The sequence below is a fragment of the Marmota marmota genome, unplaced genomic scaffold (genome assembly GCF_001458135.2).
Source record: "Marmota marmota marmota unplaced genomic scaffold, marMar, whole genome shotgun sequence".
Classification (NCBI taxonomy): Eukaryota; Metazoa; Chordata; class Mammalia; order Rodentia; family Sciuridae; genus Marmota; species Marmota marmota.
This window is the reverse complement of record NW_025999869.1, coordinates 11,956,557-11,982,852: the sequence shown is the minus strand read 5'-3', so window position 1 is coordinate 11,982,852 and position 26,296 is coordinate 11,956,557. Positions and strand designations below refer to the sequence as shown.

General features: G+C 34.3%; 1 protein-coding gene across 2 annotated transcripts in view; it reads left to right on the top strand.

Annotated features, from left to right (window-relative positions):
* The window catches only part of Gabrg2 (gamma-aminobutyric acid type A receptor subunit gamma2), an 86,888-nt gene that overhangs the window by 27,607 nt on the left and 32,985 nt on the right, over nucleotides 1-26,296 (top strand). For both annotated transcript variants that reach the window (XM_015492802.2, XM_015492801.2), the window contains exons 3-6: nucleotides 1,498-1,565; nucleotides 4,969-5,189; nucleotides 8,263-8,345; nucleotides 9,196-9,333. In XM_015492802.2, the coding sequence (XP_015348288.1) occupies nucleotides 1,498-1,565; nucleotides 4,969-5,189; nucleotides 8,263-8,345; nucleotides 9,196-9,333 (510 nt within the window). The remainder of the gene's footprint in view (nucleotides 1-1,497; nucleotides 1,566-4,968; nucleotides 5,190-8,262; nucleotides 8,346-9,195; nucleotides 9,334-26,296) is intronic.

Sequence of the window (26,296 nt, the reverse complement as noted above, 5' to 3'; positions counted from 1 at the left end):
CTCTGAGAGGACCACCTGAATGTGTCCACCTTATCAGAAGAAAAGCAAGGACATATTTCAAGAGCCAGAAAATTTTAAATTATACTTCTATGTTATAAAAAATAGAGAATGTAAATAGCATTCATGACTGGGTCGGAAGGGTATTGATCAGTTCTACATGAAAAAAAAAATGATTTTCAAGTGAAGCTTGAGGACCAGAAATTCAAATTTTCTTAGTTATTCGGGACAAAAGCTGTAAAAAAATAGTGACAACTTCTTATGAAATACTATCAAAAAAATAAGAAAAAATTAGAAAGGATACACTGGTTAACCTGCTGCTATGTAACAAACAAGGACCAAATTACTTGGCCAACAACAGAAAGCATTTCTTTAACACTGTACCCAGGGATAAACTAACTTGGCCCAAACCAGGCTGAGGCTGCTCATATGGGGCAGAGGTGCTCTAAGCATCTTTCATTCTACTCTTGGAACTAGTATACTAGTTAGGAGAATCCTTTTCAAGGCAATAGAATAGAGCAAATGAGAAACTCGCAATGTTTAATGCTTAGGCTTAGAACTGGCAAATAAACTTTTGCCTATATATCATTACCCAGAGCAAGGCTGGTCAAGAATCTAGAGGTAGAGGAACAACATCACTGAGATGAAGGTCAGACTGCACATGCCAATATGCCTGAGGAATTCCATCCACTATGGAGTCTGGCATAGTTTTTCTGGGAAAATGAATAAAGATGAGAAAAAATGTACTTTGTTGAATCAAAGCCCAGAATGCTATTATGAATCTTTGTTCATTAAATGCTAAATGAAAATGGAGCACCCGTATTTGGTCATGGATATTATATTATAGATTTTTATACCAGTCTTCACTGATAAATAGGTTTATAATGGGCTTCCATATGGTTTCCCCATCTTTTCTGTGTAGTTACAGCATGTGATAATTCACTGAGGGAGATTGATTTGGGGTTGGCTAGAGGTGTGTGAGGATAAAGTGGTCATAAAATGAATCAGCAGGGAGAAATGTTTCAAAAACAATTCATATTACTGGTGGCTCTTTATATCTACCTCATGTTTCTAATGCAGTTTTTTTTTCCTTGAGTTACTAACTAATTATTTTCTACATGGGTAAAGTCAGGTTAAGATATGAAAGTAGATCACAGAGCTTCAAGGTAAGATGGAAAAACTCAACCTGTCTGAGAGAAAAAAAATGAAAATTAGCTTTGAACAGTATCTTTTGATTTCTCCATTTTTATATAGTATCAAAAGGATAATCAGTTTCAAAACTCTACTATGCTTCTTTATTGCATTTACATCCACAAAAGGAGATATTCCTTTGAAAACATAGTTGTTATTCAAAGGTATTGAACTAGTAACTGGTACTAAATTAGTTGTGAATAAAATACTTCTAGTGTAGCTAAATGAGTCTATTCTAGAAAATAAAGACTAAAATGATAAAATTTTGTACCTCTCCATCTGTATATATCTCTGTGTTTCTCATTACAGTTAAACCAACATTAATTCACACAGACATGTACGTTAATAGCATTGGCCCAGTGAATGCTATCAATATGGTGAGTTTCATATTAAAATTGTCTATTTCGTTAGCATGGAAGTAACAAGGAGCATGTCAATACAGAAGATTAGGTTTAATGGGTTATGGTCTCATTGAATTTCTAAATACACAAATGGAGGAAGCCAAACAGAAAAGAGGATATGTATTTCAACTCAAGAGGAGAGTGAAGGGCTGGGGTTGTGGCTGAGTGGTAGAGTGCTTGCCTAGCACACGAGAGGCACTGGGTTCAATTTGCCTACCACACGTGAGGCACTGGGTTCAAACTTCACCACCACATAAAAATAAAATAAAGATATTGTGTCCATCTACAACCAATATATGTGTGTGTATATATATATATATATATATATATATATATATATATATATATATATATATATATACATATACATATATAGAGTATTCCATATTTTTTAGAAAATTGATGTTGTGGGGATGACGTGTATATATATATATATGTATATACATATATATATACATACACACACATATTTATAAATATAAATAATGAAAGAAAGTGAAATAAGTCAGACTGAGAAAGTCAAGAGTTGAATATTTTCTTTCATATATGAAAGCTAGAGAAAGGGAGGGAAAGAAAGGAAAAAGAAGGAGGAAGGTTGAAATGTCAAAAAAAATTGAAGAGAAAATAATAGAACAAAGGACAGGGATAGATAGGGAGTAAGGGGGTATGAGGAAATACTGGGGAAGAGAATTATGCTATGCACATGCAAAAATACAGCACAAAAAACCCATATATAGAAAATGCATTAATTAAAAATAATAATAATAATAATAAGAAGAAGAAGAAGAAGAAGAAGAAGGAGAAAAAGGAGATCAGTAAAGAAAGGAGATCTGAGGGATCCAGGAGGGAAGGAAAGCTAAGTTACTGTGGAATGAGGCTGATCAAATTACATTATGTGCATATGTGAATTTTGGCATAATGAATCCAACTAATTATGTATAATTATAACGCACCAATAAAAACTTTTTACAAAGATTAAGTTCAACATTTTGGAAGAGAAATAAAATCTTTCAGATTTGTTTTTTTCTCTTGTAATTTGATGGTAAATATTGAGGACTTTTTGTTATAAAAATTAAATGTAATAGAAAATTAATTTTTATAAAATGTTACAATATTATAATTCAGCTACTGTATGTATACTTGACAATTGCTAATTACAAGAAAATAAAATAGAGTATTCCACTATTTTTTAGAAAATCGATGTTGTGGGGATGACAGAGTTTATATCAAATTAGAAAACTTTTTCAGAGAAAATAGTTCATTAGTTATAATAATGAATGTAACTTTGTTCTTCAATAAAATTTTCCACCCAAATCTGAAATGAGAAAGTATGCTGAGTATATAGTATAAAGAATGGGGTCAACAAGTTATGATAATATGTAATATTATTTAAATAATAATATAATCTAGTGTGATATTGGCACATTTTAAAAAGTGTTTACCAAGCTAGCAATAACAACATTCTGTGATGAAACTATAGGGCACCCCTGCATAGCCCATACAAATTCCATTGCTTACTTCACCATGAACCATTCATTTTAACATGTTACATTTTTTACAAATAAAATTCTCAAAATCCTTAGTTTCTGGTATAAATTTTAAATATTTAATAACGGGAATCTATAGGTATCAGTGTAGGCAGTTTATTTAAACTTAGAATCTTTGTTTTGTTTAGGAATTAGAGTCTCCAGAACTGACCCAAGGTCATAGTTTCTAAAATGCTGGTGTTAAAACTCAGATGTTTTCAGTTCTGTTTGATTTTTTTGTGGGATTTTTTATTTTGGGGTTTGTTTTCTATTTTGGTCAAAATATATCCAAAATTTTGGTACAGGAAAAGACACAAAACAGTGTAGATATTGTAAAATAAGCACATCTGGCAGTGCATATTCTCTAACAAATCAATGATTTCCCTGGTTCATTGTGTTTAAGGTAAAACAGAGTGTTAGGGACTGGGCTGGGGAATGTGGGTGACTTTTTTCCCTATCTCTGACCGTCTAAGAATACTAAGCTGTTTCTACTTTCTTTAATTTTCCCATCATAGACATAATTAAAATCAAGTTACAAAAAATTGTGAGACTTAATTAGGATTCATTATTAGGAATGATGCCAATATCAAATAATTCAATCTGTAGTTTATGGTAATAATAGTTTATTATTTGTTGTATTTACACATAGGTAGTTTATTAGATGAGATGTTGCATGAAAAGTATTTAGCCAGAGGACTAACACCAAATAAGTACCCAATGGAATAAACAAGAAAACAAGAATAAAAGGAGAGCAGCCTTGTGATTAAGGGCTGGATGGTGGCAATGGTGGTGATAAAGTTGAGAAGTACAGCATCATAGCATTACAGAGCTGGAGGGGCCTAAGCATGTATTGAATTGATTGCTGGTTTGTGAAAATGAGGGAAATGAGGCCCAGGGAGTAAAGGGTTTTCCACAAAGACTTCCACTAAATGTGACAGTCCCACTGGAACTTGAGTATTGTGACTCCAGGCCTAATGGTCTGAATTCCACAGCACCTTTGTTTTTCTTTGACTGAAGTTAATGATTTTTCTGGTTTAGTGACATATGCTTGAGGGGAATCATTATAGGCATTTAAGAATAGGCTTTGTGATAGAGATTAGTGCAATATTAGAAATGATTTTTATTTCATTAATTTCATCTTCTTTAGAAAAAGCAAAAGCAGCTATAATAAATAGTGAAAAAAAATGAGTTACTTTTTATTGATTGTTTGCTGTCTGCCATGCATGTGTGAAGAACTTCATGTGCATTCACTTTTTCCATGTTCACAGGACCTGACTCCTTAGATTTCTTAGAATCTCCATTTTATTATGAGTTATCTGAAGCTCCAGTTTAGTACTGTTTGGGTATTCTAGACTTTGTTTCACTCTACAATAATGATTCTGAACCTAGTAAGTTTTGTTTCTTAGGAGATATTTGGCGATGTCTGGAGGTCATTTTTGGTGTCACGACTTGCTGGAGTTACAATGCAGTGGAGTGGTTGCTGCTGCTGTCTAGAATATAAAAGTAAAGAATGCTGCTAAACACACTATGATGCATGGGTCAGTTTTCCACAGCAAAGAATTAGCTGGCACTGCAAACTCTGTCGTCTAGACATGGGAAGCAAGGAATGATGTCAGGGCTCTGAACTTTTGTCAGAATATATTTATAAACGTCTTTTTAAAAAATAAAAATATAAAACTGCTTGCAAAAGATAAGCGAGGCAATGGCCTGTAAACAAAGCTCTTGCTTTCTCTTGGAGTATTCAAAGCCAAGTACTTTCCTTCATATTGTCAATATGTGCAAGAATAAAATATGCAAAATATATTTTATTATATTAACATGTTCTGTGTTATCTATCTTTCTCTTTAAAACAGGAGTATACAATTGATATATTTTTTGCCCAAACATGGTATGACAGACGCCTGAAATTTAACAGTACCATTAAAGTCCTCCGATTAAATAGCAACATGGTGGGGAAAATCTGGATCCCAGATACTTTCTTCAGAAACTCCAAAAAAGCTGATGCACACTGGATAACCACTCCTAATAGGATGCTGAGAATTTGGAATGATGGTCGAGTGCTCTACACCCTAAGGTATTCTTTTGGAAAAGAAGCCCAGTAATCACTAGGGATATAACAAAAATCTACCACACTATCTTTATGAAAGAAAAAATAAAATTTCCAGCCCATATGAGGGTTGGGGTATCTGATGAAAATAGCATAGAACATCACCAAGTTTTTCTATCTGTTATCAATAATCTTCATTAAGGTTCTAATCATAGGCAGAACTAATTTTCTGTTAATATTGTAAGTACACTGTTTTCTTACAACTGGTATGAAATGTCTCTTACCTGTATGAGATCTTCTGACTTTTATACCATTCTTGATGTTTTGGATGTGAGTCCTGCTAATTTAGAAGATAGAAACTAAAGTAGTTATCTTGGGGACCACCACTTCTTGTGTTTGAATATGTCCTCATTTCTAAGGAAATCATTGCTGAAGGAGAAGATTTGATGTGGGAGCCTCCACACATTGTTTTTCTTTTAGCTGAACAATGGCAAGCACTTAGAATTTATTATCTTCCATCTCCCGTCCCTCTTCCCTATGACATTGCCAAGGTTGTGTGACATAATTTATTATCTAGTTTAGGATTAGGCATCTTTTGGAAGAGTTGAAGAAGCCATTTTATATCTTCTGAATTTAGGATTACATAATATTTGGAAAGTTTTCTATGTAAATTACTTTATGTCATCATCTTAGTTCACTTTGTACTCACAGGCATTTAAAATATTATTACACTGAAGTTCCTCACTAGTGAGAGTACATTATTAAATAGTAAAATAGTACATATACTAAAGAGTCAGATTGATCTGGCTCTCTGTCTTGTTCACTGTTTGAACTGGGCAACTCTTCAGAAATTCTATCTATGGGAACTTGGAGATACCTATATGATAAAAAGATTCTTGGTTCTAGAAGACATCTCAAAGATTTGTGTGCAGAGTAAGCAAGATGTTTTTTACTAGGTTACACTTTTATTTAGATGAATTATGTGAGAACTGGTGGAAGTTACTGTGACCACCAGCAGTCACTGCACTATACTACCCCACCCCCACCTCTGCTACAGTTGTGCAAACTTGTACCTTTCATTCCAGATTGTCTATAAAGTACAGATAAATATTCTTACCTTACAGAATTGTTATAAAAAGAAAATGGGGTAATACATAAAATGCTTAATATTGAGTCATAAATAGTAAATACAGCAGATGTTAAAATATTTTTATATATACTTTCAGTAAAAGAACTGGAACAATATGATTCTTTTACATATTAGTATCCTAGAACATCTAACTTCAAAATGATTAATGTCACTTGTGATACATATTTTTATGCCTTATGTAATATTCAATTTACAAAATGAATACTTCAAAATAGTTCCAAAGCCTAAAGGCTTTGAGTTAGATCAAATCAGGGAAAAATGACTACAACTGCAAAGGAAATTCATTGCATCTATTTTAAATTCATTCATCATGGGTTTTGTTAAATTAAAGATAAGGTAATAACTGGAATTAGAAACTAGTGAAAATCAAAGCCTGGTCCAATAAATTAGAACTTAGTCTAACTTTTGAACTATGAAGTCAGTCACACTGTCTCAAGTCTCTTTATCATTCTCATAACATTATACTCATTCTTTGACTTATTAATTTGAGAAATCATACAATAGTTAATTACAAAAGCTGCCTCAATATGTCACTCATAAGATTCAATTAAGGCTTGCATCATTGCCAGTCTATATATAGAAATGATTTTATTCTGGTTGCTTATCTATAATGAGCTGTGTGTGCAGGGGGTGAGAGTATGTGCACATGCATATGTCTGTTTCTGTGTATCTGCAATCTGTCTGTATCATTTTCAACTTTAATAATTCAGGTTTAATTTGGAGAGATAATACTAATAAAGTATCAAATTTAAGAATAAATTCAATTATGAATAAAACAGTCTTTTATTTGAATGACATGTAATTATGGAGTTGCAATGATTCAAACCTCCATCTCTAAAGACTGATAAACCTAAGCCCAAATATTAACTGTGTCACTAGTTATGTGATTTTGGACAAGTTCAAGCGCAATTAAGGCACATTTATCAAATGAGGAAACAATTCACTTTATCCAGCTCTTCTTAGACAATTTCAAATATATTTAAAGACTAGTAATTGCTCTATTACAGCACTGAATGATCAGTCTCTCCAATTAAAAGTTATGCAATTTGAGAAATATTTAAAATAATTTTTATAAAAACATAACTTAAACATTAACATCAACTTAAACATTGATTTTTATATATATTTAAATAAAAGAATTAATAAATATGAAACTTTAAAAATTGTCAGCCCACCACCTATACAATTGTAGATTATATTCACAGTTCTTAAAAGGTGGTCAAAACATCTGGGCTCCTTTAAATCTTCTTCCTCCTGGAGTCCCAGTCTAGGACTTTAGACTAAAAGTCTGTATACATTAATAGACCCTCCAGATACAAACTAATTCATACTCACTGGCAAACATTTTTCTAATATGTTTGTGTATATGTATTCAATATGGATTGGCTATGATTTGATATTCCTCTTCTCTTTTAACATCCTATTTAATGAATTCATAGTGCTTTATTGTAAAAATGCATAAAAGTCCATTGTGAAACACAGTAATTTTTAAACTTACCTATAGCAATTTAAAGCTAACAGCTGACAAGCACTTACTAACAGAACATGCTGTTTTAATTAGCAGATAAGATCTGAGAATTCTCAGCATTCTTTTATATGCAAAGAGTAAATGAGCTTAAGTTCTTAAAACAGTTTGTTCTGTTAAATAAGTTAAATATATTCACTGAGCAATCTCATGTTTGCAATTAATTTGCAAAAATAAAAAATAAAAAAATAAACAAAACACAAAACTTAAGTGATCACAAATTTTGAATAAATGGAGTTGAGGCGAATGAGAGGCTAAGCTTTGGTCTGCAAAATTGCACACACATTTAGTCTCTTAATTTTTGACTGCACTTAGTGTTATGGATAATTTTGTGTTATGGATCGGGATGTGAGATACACTCTAGAAATCATGCTCATGTGCATTTAAAAAATCTTTCTATTTATTTTTAATATCTTTCTGTTTAGACTGACAATTGATGCTGAGTGCCAGTTACAGTTGCACAATTTCCCAATGGATGAACACTCCTGTCCCCTGGAGTTCTCCAGTTGTAAGTGTAGTCCTTCTGCATTCTGTATCCCATCTCATGTATAATTTTTCTGGTTGCAATGTCAATCAAATGGGAAAATTGCAAAGAATTGCAAAATGGCATGAAGCTATGCCTCTGAGTTTGAAGATTTTGATGGGCTTTTAGTTTAATCCCAGTTTGTCTCAATTAGGCAGTTTCTAAAAAACAATTGATCTATTTTATCAGAAACTACAGATAGGTTTCACTGGAGTTCAAAGTTTTAATGAATTGGCAATGTTTGCTTGGACTCACGAAAAGAATGTTGCAGCACATTGCTAGTTAAGACCTACCACACAGAATTACTGTTTTATTGGTATAACATAGGTAAAATGCTTAGTATGCACCCTGACACAGTTAAACTCAATATGACTTCTTATTAACTGTTATTTTTACCAGATAATAAAGTTCCATGAAGCTTCATAACAAACCTAAACCAGATGAAGTTTTCATAAACTTCACAGATACCTAAACCCAAGCAAGCAAACCTCAGTTTCCCTAAATGTTTGACTTACTTTAGTTCAGTATCTATATTAGGTCTCTTATCTACTACTCATTTTTGGTCTGCCAGTTAGACATGTAAGGTAGAATAAAAAAATGATTATGAATGAATTTTTGTATACTTACTTATGGTGCTGAACATCAAACCCAGGGCCTTGCAAATGATAGACAAGAGCTCTCCCAACAAATTCTCTCTCCAAACCAAAAAAAAAAAAAAAAAAAAAAAAAAAAAATTCCATTATAAAACCTTTTTCATTGACAGTTGTTGCTACATATGTTCATTTAATCATCATTTATCATCATTTTTAACATGAGCTTTTCCATCTCACGGTAGATGGCTACCCACGTGAAGAAATTGTCTATCAGTGGAAGCGTAGTTCTGTGGAAGTGGGTGACACAAGATCCTGGAGGCTTTATCAGTTTTCATTTGTTGGATTGAGAAATACCACTGAAGTAGTGAAGACAACTTCTGGTAAGACCCACTTGAAAAGAATTTTAAATGACCCTTCTAGAGTTAAAATTCTGATATATATGGTTTGAAAGTATTTTCAATGTCTGTCTACAAATGATATTCAGAAAATTAATGAAGTGTTTTAATTTCCTAGAGAAAATTATAATTGCTTTTCTAGTAGAATAGATAAACCTAACTGTATTCTATCAATTTAAAGCAAATTGGATTCAAATTGGATTAGTAAATTATTTACTAATTTGTTTAAGCAAAAGTGAATAGCAATTATTTTTAAAAAGAAAATATTTATTAGGTGTAAATTTATTGTTTCTTTTAGGAAATATGTTTTCTAATATATTGAAAGAGGAATATTTGAAATAATCATACAGAGATAACGTACATTCCACAGATGCAGAAAAATGACTGTAGTGGATATAGACTCATTCTCCATTCAATAATTTAATATTTCAAACTGGCTTTATCAGTGGAAATAAACCAAGCTTTGGGTATTATCAAGTCTGGTCTCAAATCCCAACTCCATCAGTTATGAGCTATAGATGCTGAGCAAATTTATTGAATTTCTAAGGGATCAACTTTCCCAAGTACCCAAATATCGAAGATGGATAAAAAGAACCACTCTCAGGGATTCTCTGTATAAAAAAAAAAGTGAAATGCTTAGAATAATGGAATAATACCTACCTGACACTTAGAATTCAATCAATAGTAAGTGTTACCAAAACTAATTATGCTTATCAGGTATGCATGAGGAATAATGTGGTCAGCACTTTAGATTTTTCAATAGAAGCTAAAGTCAATGTTTTTACATGAAATCTCATAATTTATAATGTTATTATTTATTTGTTTTGAAATGACAAGTGGTGTGGGTTAAATGTATTTCTAAACAAGAACTTTCTCCTGTGTGTTTAGTAGGAACTCTAAAATACTGAATGTATCCTCCATGCAGATGACTCCAATTATTCCTTTTAAGCTTATGTAAATTTAAATAGGTCACGATTTCAAATACATTGTATTCTCAAATTATTGTCTACTTAAGGCTTGTCATTAGAAACATATTTCCATGAGGTTAACAGATTTCTATGGATTTGTTCATACATACCTGTTTTTTCTAGAATTCACAGGACATATTTTTGGGCTAAGTTGGAATAGACATTGGTCTATTGTATAGAGAAAAGAAAATTTAGGGCCTATATAAAGATAAAAATTCAAGATTCTGCTTTTAAAAATACTATTCTATAAATCATAGAGTTTTTTGGTCCTGACACTGTTTTCAGCATTTGCAAGTTTCTTCTCAAGGCTCTTATTCTGCAAAAAAAAAGAAGCAGAAAGGTCAAGTAATGCTTGAGTATATTTTTGAAAGGTGGCCTTCTGTTCCCTTATTCACAGGAAATTCTGGCCATCAAGTACTAGAACAATCTTTCCTTTGGTTTAGAAAAACAAATTAAAAAAGAGGTTCAGGATTGCCTTAGAGCTGTAGTCTTCCATCTGTGAAAGGAAGTGCAAAAATAATCTCCAATCCTCTGTGCTTCTAGAATGCTGTATATTTGTATTTCTATAATTATTCTAGTACCCTAAAACAGAACCCACAAACTCATGACAAGTACATTTTTTTGTTTAGTCATTTGGGGCCCAGAGTAGCACTAAGACCAAATGACAGAAGCAGAAGGGTAGGCTTTACTTCATAGGGTTCAGTGTGACTCTCCTCTCCATGTTCCTATGGAGAGTGATAGAGGACATTTACTGATAATTAGGAGATAATGCCAGGAAAAAAATTATCCCCTTATTGTAAGTTTAGCAAAGAGAATTGCCAAGCTCCCACAAGGCTGTTCATCCTTCTGAGGAAATAACAATGAAACAGTATTGAAAACATACTCGATTTGATACCGAGTATCTTCACTTACCAGAATTCATCAACTTCTTTATGAATTTTACTGTTATCGGTAGGCTCTACATTTGTTCTCTTTTGCCGCTCCTTGTTCTTATTGGTTTATATTTTGTACACTATTTCAATGACCACTATAAAAAGAAAGGGATGAATTAAAAACTAGCTCAGATACTGACTCATATGAGAGTTCATTTTGTAACCACTGGGAGTCTTTGTTGGATATTTTGTTTGATTTTTAATGCCATTTTTAACTTTGCATTAGTGCTCTATAACTAGTTAATAGCTATAAAGAATACATATTTATAAGTTTTGTGGAAATTATCAGAAGTCCAAGTTATAATGCTTTTGAATAAAGGTCATTATCATAAAGTGATTTTCTTCTAGGCTTGTAGAGAATGTATCTCCCTTCAAGAAGCCTCTGTTATAACTGGACACAAATATTGCCTAAAATGCAACATAGCTCTTTGCAGGGTTTTCTGATCTTCATTCATTCAAGCTTAATAAAATCCAGTCACCTAAGTGGTAACTGTACTTCTTGTTCCTTAGTGTATCAGAAGACTCTGTTGTAAACGAACTGATTGCAAGGAGTCCTGAGATCAAACAAAGAGGAAGACAGATCTAGAATTATACAGGGTATAATTTGTTTGGGACTTCCCGACAGAAGAATGGCTAAGGGCAGCAGAAAGACCAGTGGTTACATGTGATGTGGGGCAGGTGGAGGGGCTTATTGAATGGTGAGGATGAAATGATGTTAGCCAAGCCAGAATGTACCTGGTTTCTCTCAAACTAATGTCAAGAACATCAGACACATTCCTGGAGCTGACAGCACCGGAGTCTGGTGGTAAAGCTCCATGTCTGACGGTAATGGCGTTTATTTATAGCATGCTGGGAAACTATGCTGGGGGGAAAGAGACCAGAGTTGCTACCGGCAACCATGGCAGGTACAAGGCCAGGCACCAATGGTCAGGTTTATCTTTATCTCTGTATTTAGCCCTTTCTTTTTTCTTTACATTGATTGTTTTAGTAAAATAATCTTTTTTATTATATTAAGACAATAAGTGAAAAGCCAGAACCAACTGACAAATTTCAAGTGTGTCTATTTGTGTTGACCAGATGAAAGATATTGAATGTAAGAGAAAGAGAGAGATCACAGATATAGCACAAACTAATTAGTATCCAAGTAAAACATTCTCTTTGATATAATTAAGATAGAAGGAGCATTTCATAGGAAACAATTTTCTCATCAGGTAGTTTAATGCTACTTGAAAGTCATTTCATTCACCACCTGGATCACCTCCTTCACTATCAGTTTTATCTGTACTACACTTGAGAAACATATTTCCTTGGGGGTAGACAGATAGTCCATGAGAAGATCCTTAATTCAGTGTCAGTACATAAGAACAAATTCTGGATCCAGGATTTCTCCTGCAAACCAGCATCTCTCCCTGACTATTCTATATCTGGCAAAAGCAGCACCATTGCCCCAGCGAGCCAGGCGTGAACACTAAAGAGTCATGTGTCTGCCTCCCACATCTAATGAATCATGAAGGCACTTATGCCTCTGAAAAATCTTGTGTAACTGTCCTCTTTCCAGTTGCTACTGCCACTGTCCCAGTTCACAATTTTGTTTGTTCTCATCTGGACTATGTCAGAGGCTTATGAAGCTATGTCCCTGCTGTCAGTCTTCCTTTTAAGGTCCATGCCTTACACAGTAACCACAAAGGCTAGCACATTGCTGCTCACTAACTACATGCATCCTAAAACACTTTGTGAAAATGACCTACTTTAATTTTCAAACCCAGCCATACCTACAATTATCAACACAATGGTCTCATCATCCATGAGGAAATTGAGACTTTCAGGGATCCATTTATTTGCAGGGATCTTGTGCAAGGTCTGGGGCATGAAATCCAGTGATCTGCTTTCAGACACATCATGTAATCATTCTAGATTTCACTACCCCAGGGTCCAATGAATCCCTGGGTACAACTTTCATCAGATGTCAAAAATCCAGTAAGTTGGATTAAACATAAGCTTTTATTTCTAATACATAAGAACCTGCTCATCACTTTTCAGCACTGTTTCCTGTACTTTCCCAGATGTGACAGAACTTTAATTAATATTTTCCTGAATTTAACTGGCCAATAATATCCTCATATTTAATCATGACTCTTTTTTCTCTCTCTCTCACTTGTGTGACTTTTTAATTCATCCATACCTTCCTATTGTTATGACCTAATGACACCTCCGAAATGAGTCCTTCACTTATCTTAACAGCAAAACAGTTCAGAACTATTACTAAGAACATGAACTTTTAAACATAATTGCAGTTACTTGGGCACTTATTTTACTCCACAATCTCTGACCCTTTTGGCCAGTAAATGTGACAATTTTTTGAATAAAGCTTCCATATTATCTTTAGCCATGCATCCAAAGCACCTGTGCTTCATGAAACAGCTTTATAATTTTTATCATACTCATCTATATTAGCTATTATTTTCTTCCCTTGTTGTATTTAACCTACATTTTGGACTTACATTCCATATGTTAGTCATATTTTCCTAAATTCTACTACAAGAAATATATAACATATGAAAATTTAAAAAAAAAAACCCTCTGTGCATCACTAAATTCATCTTCCCCTTCACCAGTGCATACAAATACAGTTTTAGGAATGCCAGCTTCAAGGATGAAGTCCCTGGTCGTTGCCTGATTTTTAAAATATCTACTACCTACTCCTTATCTTCAAACACTATTTGCCATTCTCCCACTCTACCATCTCCCTTCCTGCAATTTCCTAGAGAGGTTGCACACCTACTCCAGTCTCTGCACATTTTAATTCCATTATTCAATGCCAACTTCAAGTCCACTCTTTTGTGCCTGCATCAACATATACACCCAGGGAAATAATACTCAAAATAGAAAAAATATTCTCACTTTTAAGACTGTGTTTGAATTTACATATATTTAGAAACTAACAAGACTCATTCTTTTTTATTTTAATTAGGGATATATGATAGCAGAATGCATTTTGATTCATTGTACACAGTTGCAGCACAACTTTAAATTTATATGGTTGTACACGATATAGCGTAGCACCATATGTGACATGTACCTAGAGTAATGATGTCTACCTCATTCCAACATCTTTTCTACCCCCATGTCCCCTTCCCATCCCTCACTCCACTTTACCCCACCAAAGTTTCTCCATTTTTCTCATGCCCCCCCCCTCCCATTATGGATCAGCTTACACTTACCAGAGAGAACATTCAGCCTTGGTTTTTTAGGATTGACTTACTTCATTTAGCATGATATTCTCCAACTCCATCCATTTACCTGCAAATGCCATAGTTTTATTCTCTTTTAATGCTGAGTAATATTCCTTAGTGTATTTATACCACAGTTTCTTTATCCATTCATCTATTGAAGGGCATTTATGTTGCTTCTGCAGTTTAGCTACTGTGAATTGAGCTGCTATAAACATTGATGTGGCTGTGTTACTACAGTATGCTAATTTTAAGTCCTCTGGGTATAGATTGAGGAATTGGGATAGCTAGCTGGGTCAAATGGTGCTTCCATTCCAAGTTTTCTAAGGACTGTCCATACAGCTTTCCAGAGTGGTTGCTCCAATTTGCAGTCCCACCAGCAATGTATGAGTGTGCCTTTCCCCCCACATCCTCACCAACACTTACTGTTGTTTGTATTCTTGATAACTGACATTTTGATGTTCATTTCTCTAACTACTAGAGATGTGGAACATTTTTTCATATAATTGTTGATCAAATATATATCTTCTGAGAAGTGTCTCTTCTACTCTTTAGCCCATTTATTGATTCGGTTGTTTGTATTTCGGTGTCAAGTTTTTTGAGTTCTTTATATATCCTGGAGATTAATGCTCTATCTGACTCATTCTTGAGGTGAGATGTTTGGGGGAGGGAGATAAAAGACACAATTTAATGGTATACTTTCACTGAAGTGGTTGAAAGGGGAAAAAAAACACTAAATGATAAAGGAAAATTAAACAACTATAGTATGAATTCCATAGTGTTTGGTTATTTTTGAGTTTCAGGGAGTTGTGAGCCTATTTTAATTAATACCAAAATTTTCAAATTACTTGGAATAATGCAATATCTTAAAATAAATATCCTTTGAGTTTGGATCATGGTACAATATAAATTTGTATTTTATTTTTGAGCTTCAATTTAGAAAAGTTAACTTTGGTTTCAAGAGAGGAAACTGTATGGATTATGTAAATGGAGCTGGGCAAGGAGCAGCCACAAGGAAGTCACTTTTCTTCTCCAGGATGCAAGTACCTTATCTATAGAAATAATTCGTCTTTATCAGGTGCTTCCTTAGAGTCCTCATCCTTAGCATTTTTCATTGACCCCTAGGATAACCAAGTTTATGCCATAGATGTCATAATGTAAGAGTTACTTTCTCTATGTGTAAATATTTTCCTAGGCTGTTTCGCCTTCAAGTTTTTAATTGTTTTCAAAGCAAGACAAATGCAAAAAAAAAAAAAAAAAGAAATTCCTTCAGGTTTAGATTTTTAATTCAGGGCAAAAAATACTTATTCTCCATCTATTTGGTCCTTAGTGACCTAACAAATACTTTCAGAAAAAAAATGCTAACCAAAAATGGCAACTTATTTTCTTTATTTGAGTTGCAAATATGGAAGATTTGTATATTACATTTAAAAATCACACATTTGAATTTTAAATTTCAAGATTTTCCCCTATATCACCTCTTAGGAAATAGGTTTTAGGGGGTAGAAAGAGATTTTGTAGTGAAATCAAAGAAATTGTTTGGTTTCAAGGTGACACCTGTCATTTCTACTTAGGTTCACTTGGCAAGGAAGCATTGCATGTTTCCATGGAGACAAAATAGGGCTCGGAACTGTAGCTTTGTGCTTGGAAGGGACCATGGGTTTTCTGATGTTTTAGCATCTGTGCAATATGTGTGATACCATTTTATTTCCACACCAAGCCTCTGAGAAATGTATTATCATTTTTTTTGATTGACAGAGTAGGAAACTGAAGTTTAGATGGGCTAAGTAATAGGTTCAAAAGTATTCAGTGAAATGGAATTATTTATTCACATTCATAATTTTGACTCTCCTGCCACTTATAAACATATTTCTTTTTGATTTTTTTTAGTTGTAGATGGACACAATACCTTTGTTTTATAAATTTATTTTTATCTGGTGCTGAGGACTGAACCCAGTGCCTCACACATGTTATGTAAGCACTCTACCAGTGAGCCACAACCCAAACCTATATCTTTCATGAAGAGATAGATTAATTTGAAAAAAAAAATGATTCCTAATTTTGATAATAGCTAATTTTACAGAGACATTCAACAAGGTGGTATTAGCATTTAATATGAGAACTACATGTATACATTGACAAGTTAAATTGTATAAATAGAATTTATCTTTAGATAGAGCACAAAATAAAATCAGAAACTTGGTAGTGAGAACCTTTCATTTTTCAGAAACATATGTAAGGTCTATGGAATGTTAGCACCCACTACTTAAGGTGACCTCGGGGTCACCATTTCTATCTGGTCTTGATTAAGAAACTCTTAGATGGAGTATATTTGTATAAATTTGTCCCTTAAAGAAAAATATCCTTTGAGTATAAACATAATAAAAGATTTGCATGAATATTATTTAAAATAAGTTCAAGAATCAATCTCTTATTTTGATAGTCTATCAAAAGCAACCAGGTCAAGAAAGCATTCAATTTTTTTTCCTGTTGTTGTTTCCTAACTTACTTGAATATCTCACTATGTTTAAAAGATACATCAGCAAGAGCATACATGACTAAGAGATAGCACCTATCCAACTCCTGTGCCAAAATTAGTTTAAAACATGAAATATGGTGTTTTTGTTTGTTTGTTTCTAACAAATGAAAATGTGAGTGAGAATATAGAGAGTGAGCAAACTGAGATCATGTTCTTCACACAAACTCAGGGCAGGTACTTTTTACCCAGTTTTATGTAATTGTATGATTCCTTCATCTTATTTTTGTATTTTCAGAAAATAATCCTATTTAACATTACAGATATAGACACTTACATATATCAATGACTGAGAAAAGGCAGCAGATAGCAGTCCATAAAATAATGAATAAAGATTACTATACATTCCATTACAGAACAGCCCAGAAAGTACTTTGCTGGCATACAGACTAGAGAGGCTTACCAGACTTTATTGACAATTCTCACCTGCTACTCATGTAATCTCTCATTTAGAAAGTCAAGAAACATCCACTTTTACAAGTACATGCAGAAACAGATCAGAAAATCCCAGGGAACAGGAGGGACAAATATGTGAAATATGATTTGTAATGTAATTTTTTGGTTTACTTTCGTATGTAAGTATTAGCTTTTCATTGGTGCAACAAAATACTTGAGAACATCTACTTAAAAGGAGAAAAGACATCTTGGCTCACAGTTTCAGGGCTTTCTATGGTCACTTGACTCCATAGTTTTTGGATCTGTGATGAGGCAGAAACATCATGGCAGGGAGCATGTCGTGGATCAAATCTGTAGAGCCTCAGGGTACCTGGGAAACAAAGAAAAGAAGGAAGTAGACAGGGCCCTGATGTTCCTTTCAAGGGCAGGACCCAATGTCCTAACTTTCTCTCATTAGGCCCCATCTCCTAAAGATTCCACCACCTCTGAAGAGCACTACAGGCTAGTGACCAAGACTTTGGTGTATGGACCTTGGAGGACACTTAAAATCCAAACCATAACTGTATATCTCAGCTGAAGAAATAGTGCTTTATAGTTAATATAGAATCCTAAACATAAATGTCCAATTTTTCATACCATCATTTTTTAATCACCCACTTCAATATTATCTGCTCCTTGCAATTCATTATCTTTCAGAGTGATGACAAGGAGGTTACATTAAAAAGGAACATTTTCTTACAATCATAATTTTTCTCCAATGTTCAACACTTATCTAATTGTTTTGCCTATAAGCACTTCAGTACCAGATCTATGACACTTTTAGTTTGGAATAATGGAGTTCAAGAAATAAGTGGCATTTCTGGTAAGACTTAAAGCTGGAAAATTCAAATTATACAATGATGTTCACTGGAATAGTTTCCAAACATGATTTCTCTTCTGGCGATACTCACACGACTAATAGGACCACGCACCTTGATTTGCACCATTTATATCCATTGTTCACTGCTAAATGGTGAAGAGCCAAATAATATAAAAGACAGTGTGTAATTCATGAGCTGTGTAATAGCTCCTTGTTAAAGAGATAATGCAATCATGGACACCTAGTGTAACCATGTAATGATCACATTTCCTTAGTTGGTGATTTCTTGTTACTACATCAGTAATCAAGGGTGAAATTAGATTGACACAAACATAAAAAAATTGGGTCTAAATCTTTTTTTCAAAATTTTTTATTTGTTCTTTTTAGTAATACATGACAAAACCTTAAAGATCATTTGCAACTGTAATTTTACTTAAAGGGAAATTATCCCAAACTGGTAATATGAGAGGGTGTGAACTGGTAGCCAGCTAACTATTTCCCACCTAGCCTGGGTCATTAGGCACAGAGTGAAATTATTGAACTCATTAAATAATTGAGAAATTTCATAGGAAATCCTTAAACATCTTTACATCTGCACCCTATTCCCATGTGAAAACATTTGTGAGGAGTAGAGTTGTCAGCCGTCTCAGCATGTGGGGTATGCAATTTGCAGCTTACCAAAGTTCCTGCCACCCCCTCTCCCATTTTCAGGGCTACTTGCTTTCTTCTTGAATTATTACTTAATTGTTATAAAGAAGAGTATTTGTGCATGTCATTACTGAAAATGTGTGTGGGGGGGGAGATGAGAGACAATGAATCCTCAAATGACAGCACGTATGTATCTTTAAGAGGAAAAGAGAATGTCTATCATAGAACAAGACTCTATGAATGTGAAAGGTTTGTCTCAGAACAGATAATGAGTTGCAAAGAAGTACCAGGCCCTGCCTGATGAAGGTCTGACTTGCTTGTTACATGCCACAGCTGTATCTCAGATGGCTAGCAGAAGCAATGCAAACTGATTTTAAGCTCATTCAGTTCATCTTCACTATATGCTTTCATGGAAGGCAGATTTTAAATAAAAGTAATATTGTGCTGTTTTATATATGGATAGCTTTGCTTATAGAGTTCTCTTTGTGTTTCTTTTTCACACATCAAACAGCTGAAAGCTTTGTTGCCACTTTCCTGTAAGTTACTGATTAGCAGTCTTGCATTGCCAATTAACATCTCGTTCTTTTGTAGTTTTATGAAGACCTACAGAGCAATTGATCTGCAGCAAAATCCAATTCTTCATTTTCTATAATGAGATGAGACAACTGGGTATAGGATAAAGTAGCACCACTCCTGTTTAAGGGCTGCCCGTTTAGTTGTATCACCATATGGGTGAATGACCTTGAGCAAGTCCTTTTCACTTTAGGACCACAGTTTCTTCAACACAAAAAAGTCAGACTAGACTGATTTGGAAGGACCCTTTTAATCTTAAAATGATGGACTGTATTAACTTATATTTAGCAGCTCTGTTATCTAGCAAACTCTGTTGGATATTGAGATTTTCTATGTTCTATTTTCTATGTTCCCAAGAGTTTCTAATAGAAATTTACTCATGTTGTCTTATTTTGTCAGAAATTAACAGAGGTATTTGTTAAATGACTTGCTCTAATATGTATGTATTGTAAAACGCTCAGCTAGGACTTGAGGTCAAGTCTCTTCTCCCCCCAAGTTCATTATCCTTCCAAGCTCTTCAGTGGCATGTGGTGGGCGGGGGCATTGCCACAGAGAGGACTGGTAAGTCAGCTAAGGTCTGACTGAGAATTTGGCATGAGCACTATGGGTCCACTGTGGGTGGGAGGAGGGAGGGGGCTGCCAATTGAATTTAGAGTGAGTGAGAAATTGGGTGGAAGTGAAGGTAGGCCAGTGGCTATAACAAGACTTTCAGAGTGAAGAAAGGACAGGCACTCAGTATGTTCAAGCAGAAAGGATACCTGCAATCAAGAGCACATGGAATGACATTCCTTTATTTACTTGATATTTTATTTTAATAACTTAATTGTGTAAATTTGGCTGGATGCCAAATAGTTCTGCGAATAAGAAGTCCATTCAAAAATTCACGGCAGTACCACTTCTATAATAAGAGTAATCATAATAACAACAGTGTTAGTATTTATTAGTCCTTTATATGCCTCATTTCATGCACTTTTCATAGTCATTCTACAATGCAATACTCATTTTCCAGGTGAGATTATCAGGTACAACCAAACTTGTAGAAAAATATCCAGAGAGGATTGAGGACCTTTTCCAAGATCATGTAGTACATGACTAAAGAGACACTCATGTTTTCTTACTGATATTCTGATTTAAATCCAGTGATGATTCAAAAGCCAAGGTTGTTTCTGAATTTGTTCTCAGAAAAATGTGCCCTTGTTCCTATCACTTTGTCTATTGTGCATTTTTCCTGTTATAATTACAGCATATCTCTATATCTCTATAATTATCTATTTTCTATCATCTATTTATTTAAAACTATTCTTTTGTAGGTATGGTAGAATCAATTTTACTGATCAGTTTAAGCAGGACTATACCATGATATCAAATAACATTCAAATTTTTAGTGCCTTAAACAACAAATTTATGTTGCTCTTCTTCCTATGTTTGTAATTTGTTGATGCAGCATTCTCATCATCTAAAGGAGAAAGAATATAAAGAAAAATTATTTTTAAAGTCTGCATTTGGTAGACATTATTCATTTTGGTTTATATTCTACTGGCTGAATCAAATGGCAAGCCTGATGTTCATAGGATGAGATGCTACTCTGTTTGCACAGAGTACCACCAAGAAAGGCCCAGTAGAGATGGTATTGAGAAAAAAGGGCAGAAATATTTGAACTACAAAAATGTAACCCCAAGTTGCATTAGTATAATCCTTAGTGCCATAAATGACATCCTGCCCTGGCCATGTAAGAAGGAAAATGAAGTCAGAAGGCCTGGTCATTGGCTCCCATGAAGTCTTCTTTAGGAGCAGTGGTACATGCAGGACACTGTGCCCTCTGATCTGGTATTACCATGGTAAAAGAAATTCTTTACTCCATGGGGAAGATCAAAGCCCTTGGATGGTGGTTCATAATTCCAGTTTCTATTGGTCTTCAAAGCTGTTGGTCACATGCCAGGATAAGTTACCCTAGAAAAAGAAAAGGATCACATACTCACAGAGAAAATACAGTCCAGATATGAAATTGTTTCTCAGCCTGGGAACCATCCTTTGGAAGAGACAGGTCAAGCCTACTTCACCTTGTCAATGAACTGCAGCTACTGATTCTTATTTTTGTAAAATTGTTTTCAGAAGCAACAAGTGAAAAGATACAATATTAACACAAAAATGATTGTAGGATGATGTGAAATGCCCCACCTTATAAACATGGGCAGGTTTTCTCTTGCTGTACTTCAGAGACAGCTTTATTAATTACAATGAAAACAAGTTCATAAATATTGTACTACGCTAAATTCAATTTCACAGATATTAGTCTGTGGTAATTTCTAAGAAACAATAACCCAGAATCATCTTCTTGTTAGTAGCAGGAAATAATTAAATATGATTTAATAAAGAATGGTCACAAAATAACAAAAAGGTTAGGCTGTTTTGATTGTTGTTATTTTTGCACGAAAACATATTTACTGTCTTTAATAGTCCTGAGTAAGAAGGAAACATTAAATAGAGTAGCTTCAAGTAAAATTACTTTCTTGCATTTAATCTTAAAGGGAGGTTCCATTTTAACCTTTTCCTCTATGAAACACTTTTAAAATTAATTATGCTCCTCTGTTTACAGACAAAACTCATAAATTATAACACTACTAATAATTTAAAACATTACCATGTGACTGGTTATTAGTAGGACTGGAATGAATCAGCTACAATTTGGGGCCCCAAACAATTGTTCCATAGCATTTAGGTTAGACAAAATTAGTATAAAAAGAAATTTCCATTTATTGGCTAACAATAAATAAGTTCTAAGCCATATATTGGTCCTAAAAACCTGCTAGTGTAAACCCATTACACATTGTGGTAATATGGTGAGAAGATGCCAGCGCAGATACTAATGCCAGGTTTATTTGGGCATTGCATGTGTGAAATACACTATGGGAAGTACTTCACAAAAACCTGCAACGACTTTAGAAGGCAGAACTCCTTTTTATTTTCATTATCACACAGCTGTTAAGTGCCAGAGTCATGGACTAAACTCACAGTCTGAGAAGGGTCCCCAGCATTTTGTGTTGGTTCTCTTTGTAGGTAGTGGATATTTAATATAGTAGATTTATTAAGGAAAAATTCTTCATATATGAACAGGGGTTCCTCTGTGTGTGTGTATGTGTGTGTTTGTGTGTTTGTGCACATATATGTTTATCATATATAATAAAAAAACATGATTTCAAGACACTTCATACAAACTGCATGCTGTATCAACACAGTACGTATTATTAACTCAAGTACAGCAAATGAGTTATTCTAGTCACTTTACTAAAATTATGTAAACCTGCAATAACTTTGGAGTTCATAGTTCTGATAATTGACTAACCTCAGATGTTCTTGTCATTTTACAAAGATAACAATGAGGTATGAACAGAAGTGTCTTGATCAAGGGTAGCTAAGATGCTTCCCTTGAACTGAATTGTTATCTATGACTCAAAGAACAGTTTGGGTATAATTATGTGGGTGCTATACTACCAAAATTTAACTTTTTATTAAAACTTGAAAGGAAAGAATATTGTGCTAGGGGAGAGAAGAACTGGCTTTAAGTCCTAGTTGAGCTTTTTAATATATATATCATATATATATCAGGGCAAGTCATAGAACATCTCGGCACTCAGTCTGCTTATCTGTAAAGTAGAAGAATTATAATGACCCTGTCAGAGTTGCTGTGAGTCTTCACTAAGGTAGATGTCTTAAAATGCATAGGAGATTATGAATAGCTTTGAAAAACAGATGACAATATCATCATAATATAATTATATTTCCCTTAATATAATCACTGAAATAAAAATGTGCATGTGCAAAAATTGCTGGAAAATTCCAGTCATATAGAATGTCTCCAAGAAGTTTGTAGAAGCTAAGGATTGATGCAGTAGTAAGATCCCGTTTGCTTTCTAACCTTGCATTTAGACTACATGGAAAGACAAGATGGATATGGGAACAATCTTTTAATAGCTCTCCTATAAAGTATCTCTGGAAGAAAAGTGCCTGAGGATGTGGGAGAGTGATATTACATTGACTTGTATATTTACTGTCACTGGCTTTGGCTGTCAAACATAGGCATGTGCATGTGTGAGTGTGCCCATGCATACACACACACACACACTCATTTCCTGTCAGAATTTATTATTTTCCATCCCAGGTTATTAACAATACTCTATGCCATAGTCATATAATAAACAAAAGTGTGCATATGAATGAAAACCTAGACTTCCAGAGTCAAATTCCTCTATTTTTCATATTAAAGTTTTGTTTTTTTTTTTTTTTAACTATGGGAAAGTAAAGCATCTTGCGTAAATTCTGCCAGAGAGCTTCCCAGGAAATGCAGCAGATAAAAACTGGTTTCCAGATCTCATTCTAACAGACCTCTCTCAATCCTTCCTAGTAAGTTCGAGAACTTAAAAGTTTACTTTGGCACGTCCTCTCTCTTGCCTCTAATGCGGAGGAAAAGCAGAACAAAGAACAATAAAAATTAAAAGAGGAAAAATGATCGCATAAACAACATGACCTATTTTTTCATTTGCTGGAAGATTCTGACATTGAATGCTTTATGAAGAATAAGTTACAAAGGGCTTGGAATTTTTATGGTGTTTGTAGTTATTAATTATTAGTTGGAATATCATAGAATTTAGAAAGAAAACTCGAGTCAGATCTCTAATCTTAGGTTCCATTCCTAGGCTGCCTTTAGTGTATTGTGTCACCTTGGTTAAATCCCTCTATCCCTTTGTGCTTCAGCCTCTCATCAGTAAGGTGTGTGTGACATTAGCAGGCTTCTTTCTCAGAGATGTGTGGAGAGAATCAAATGAGATAATGGATGTGAAAATGTTATAACATCTTATAAATGCAGCACATATGCTCAGCATCATCATTACCTTTGCTGTAATAATTATCTCTAAGGCCTGTAGGTCTGATATTCTTAATTCATGCTTCAGAGTTATGACTAAAGATAGGCATTTGTGCCAATAAGGAAACTGAGACAGGAAATAATGAATCACTTGTCACAATTCAAGAACTGAGGCTGAGTGACTCAAGTCCCTGTCTCTCACTCCTGGGGTCCTGAGCTCAGATTTTGTCATCAGGACTTAGGGAGGATTATAATCCATAACAACCAAGGATATCATTAAAGCAACACAAAAGGCAAAATTCTGACTTTTTCTGCCATTCCAGGGGGCATACTGCTAAGAAAAGATCAAGACTAGACGTGGGTGAGAAAGGATGAAGGGAATTACACTTGGAGAAAGATAGGGGAAAGTGGAATGTGCACGGCCCCTAGGATTAATGTGTTTCTACCTAAAGCCAATAAAGGACCTCTAGCCTCGGACATTTTTGAAGTCCCCAGGAGTGTGAGAAAGAGCTGGGCCAGGTCAAATGCAGTCCTTTAACTCTTGGGCATGGAAACTTAAACTGTCAGATGGAGAATGCAGGCTGGAAGGCAATTTGATATTAGACCTCATATAGAGACTCAGAAACAGGTCTGAAAAGAATAATCCTTTCACTGCAAGACAATCAATGCTTTTTCTGCCTCTAAGTGGGATGCAAGAAAAATTACAAAACTCTGCATTAGTGCTAGTCTGTATTCTGACTGAGCCTGGGAGATACAGGGCGTATTTTTTTTCTTGCAAACTGATAACCTGGTTAAATATTTCTCTCAGAATAATTGTTTATTTCCTGGATTCATATTTACCCAATATTGTAATAATTAATAACATGTTTTATTTATTGATAATACATATGCAGCAAACTGTCTAAGGCAATTCATAAAATGTATCTCTTTTAATCCCTATAAAACCCTCAAAGTAATTATGATTATTATCCTCTTTTTAGAGATAAGAAAACTATAACTCAAAGATATTGGATAACTAATAAGACAAATGGGGACTTTTAAATGAGATTCAATGTGCCACAAATCCCATGTTCTTAAACATTCTTGTGAGAATGCCTCTGGTCAAAGGGTATACATAGGGATAAGGGATGAGAAGGAAGAGAAAAATAATTCTGCCACTAAAAAAATGTACTGTAGAAACCAATGTAAATTCAGATCAACATATCAAAGGGCACTTGCCAAACAGCCCCTAGAGTTTGCCAAAGGCTGATCAACAGGGCCACTTCGTTTCTCACTTGTGTTTCCTCACCCCATGTTAACTGATGAAAAGAACATTTTAGAGATCATCTGACAGGCACCTGAATGAGTCAGTGTCCTGATTTCTTAAAGTCTTATTTACTGTGGAAATTCACCAAGTCAGGGAACATTCAGAGACTTGACACAGACTAGGGATTCCTGGGAACCAGTGGGTGAACCCATTTAAATCACATCAGATAGGAAGGTGGGTTCTTCACTCTTAACCGGTACAGAATTTTCATTGCCCTAAAGGAAATGTACCACACTTTGGGGGAAAAGTTAAAAAAAAAAATCCAAAAAGGAATGTTTTCTTTCCTGATGAAATAATAACTAAGTCCTAGTTTTAGTTCCTGGTTCTCTCAATTACTCCATGTGGGTTTTAATATAGTCAGTGTATAAACAGAAAGACTGAGATTAAGAAAGGAGAAGAAACTGCCCTAAGGCTACATGGCTAGCAAGTGGAAGAGCTGGGATTCAGACTCAGTTCAGATGTGGAGACTGCACACCTGTGGAACATTGAAGGGCCATCAGTAAGTGACCAAAAAGTTCTGTTTTGCTCCTTTCTCTGGGTCAATTTAGTCCAGTTCATTGGTTATTCATTCAATGCCTACTATGCTCCAAACAGCACTAATAGGTTTCATGAAGATAAATTTCCCTTGACCAGATCACA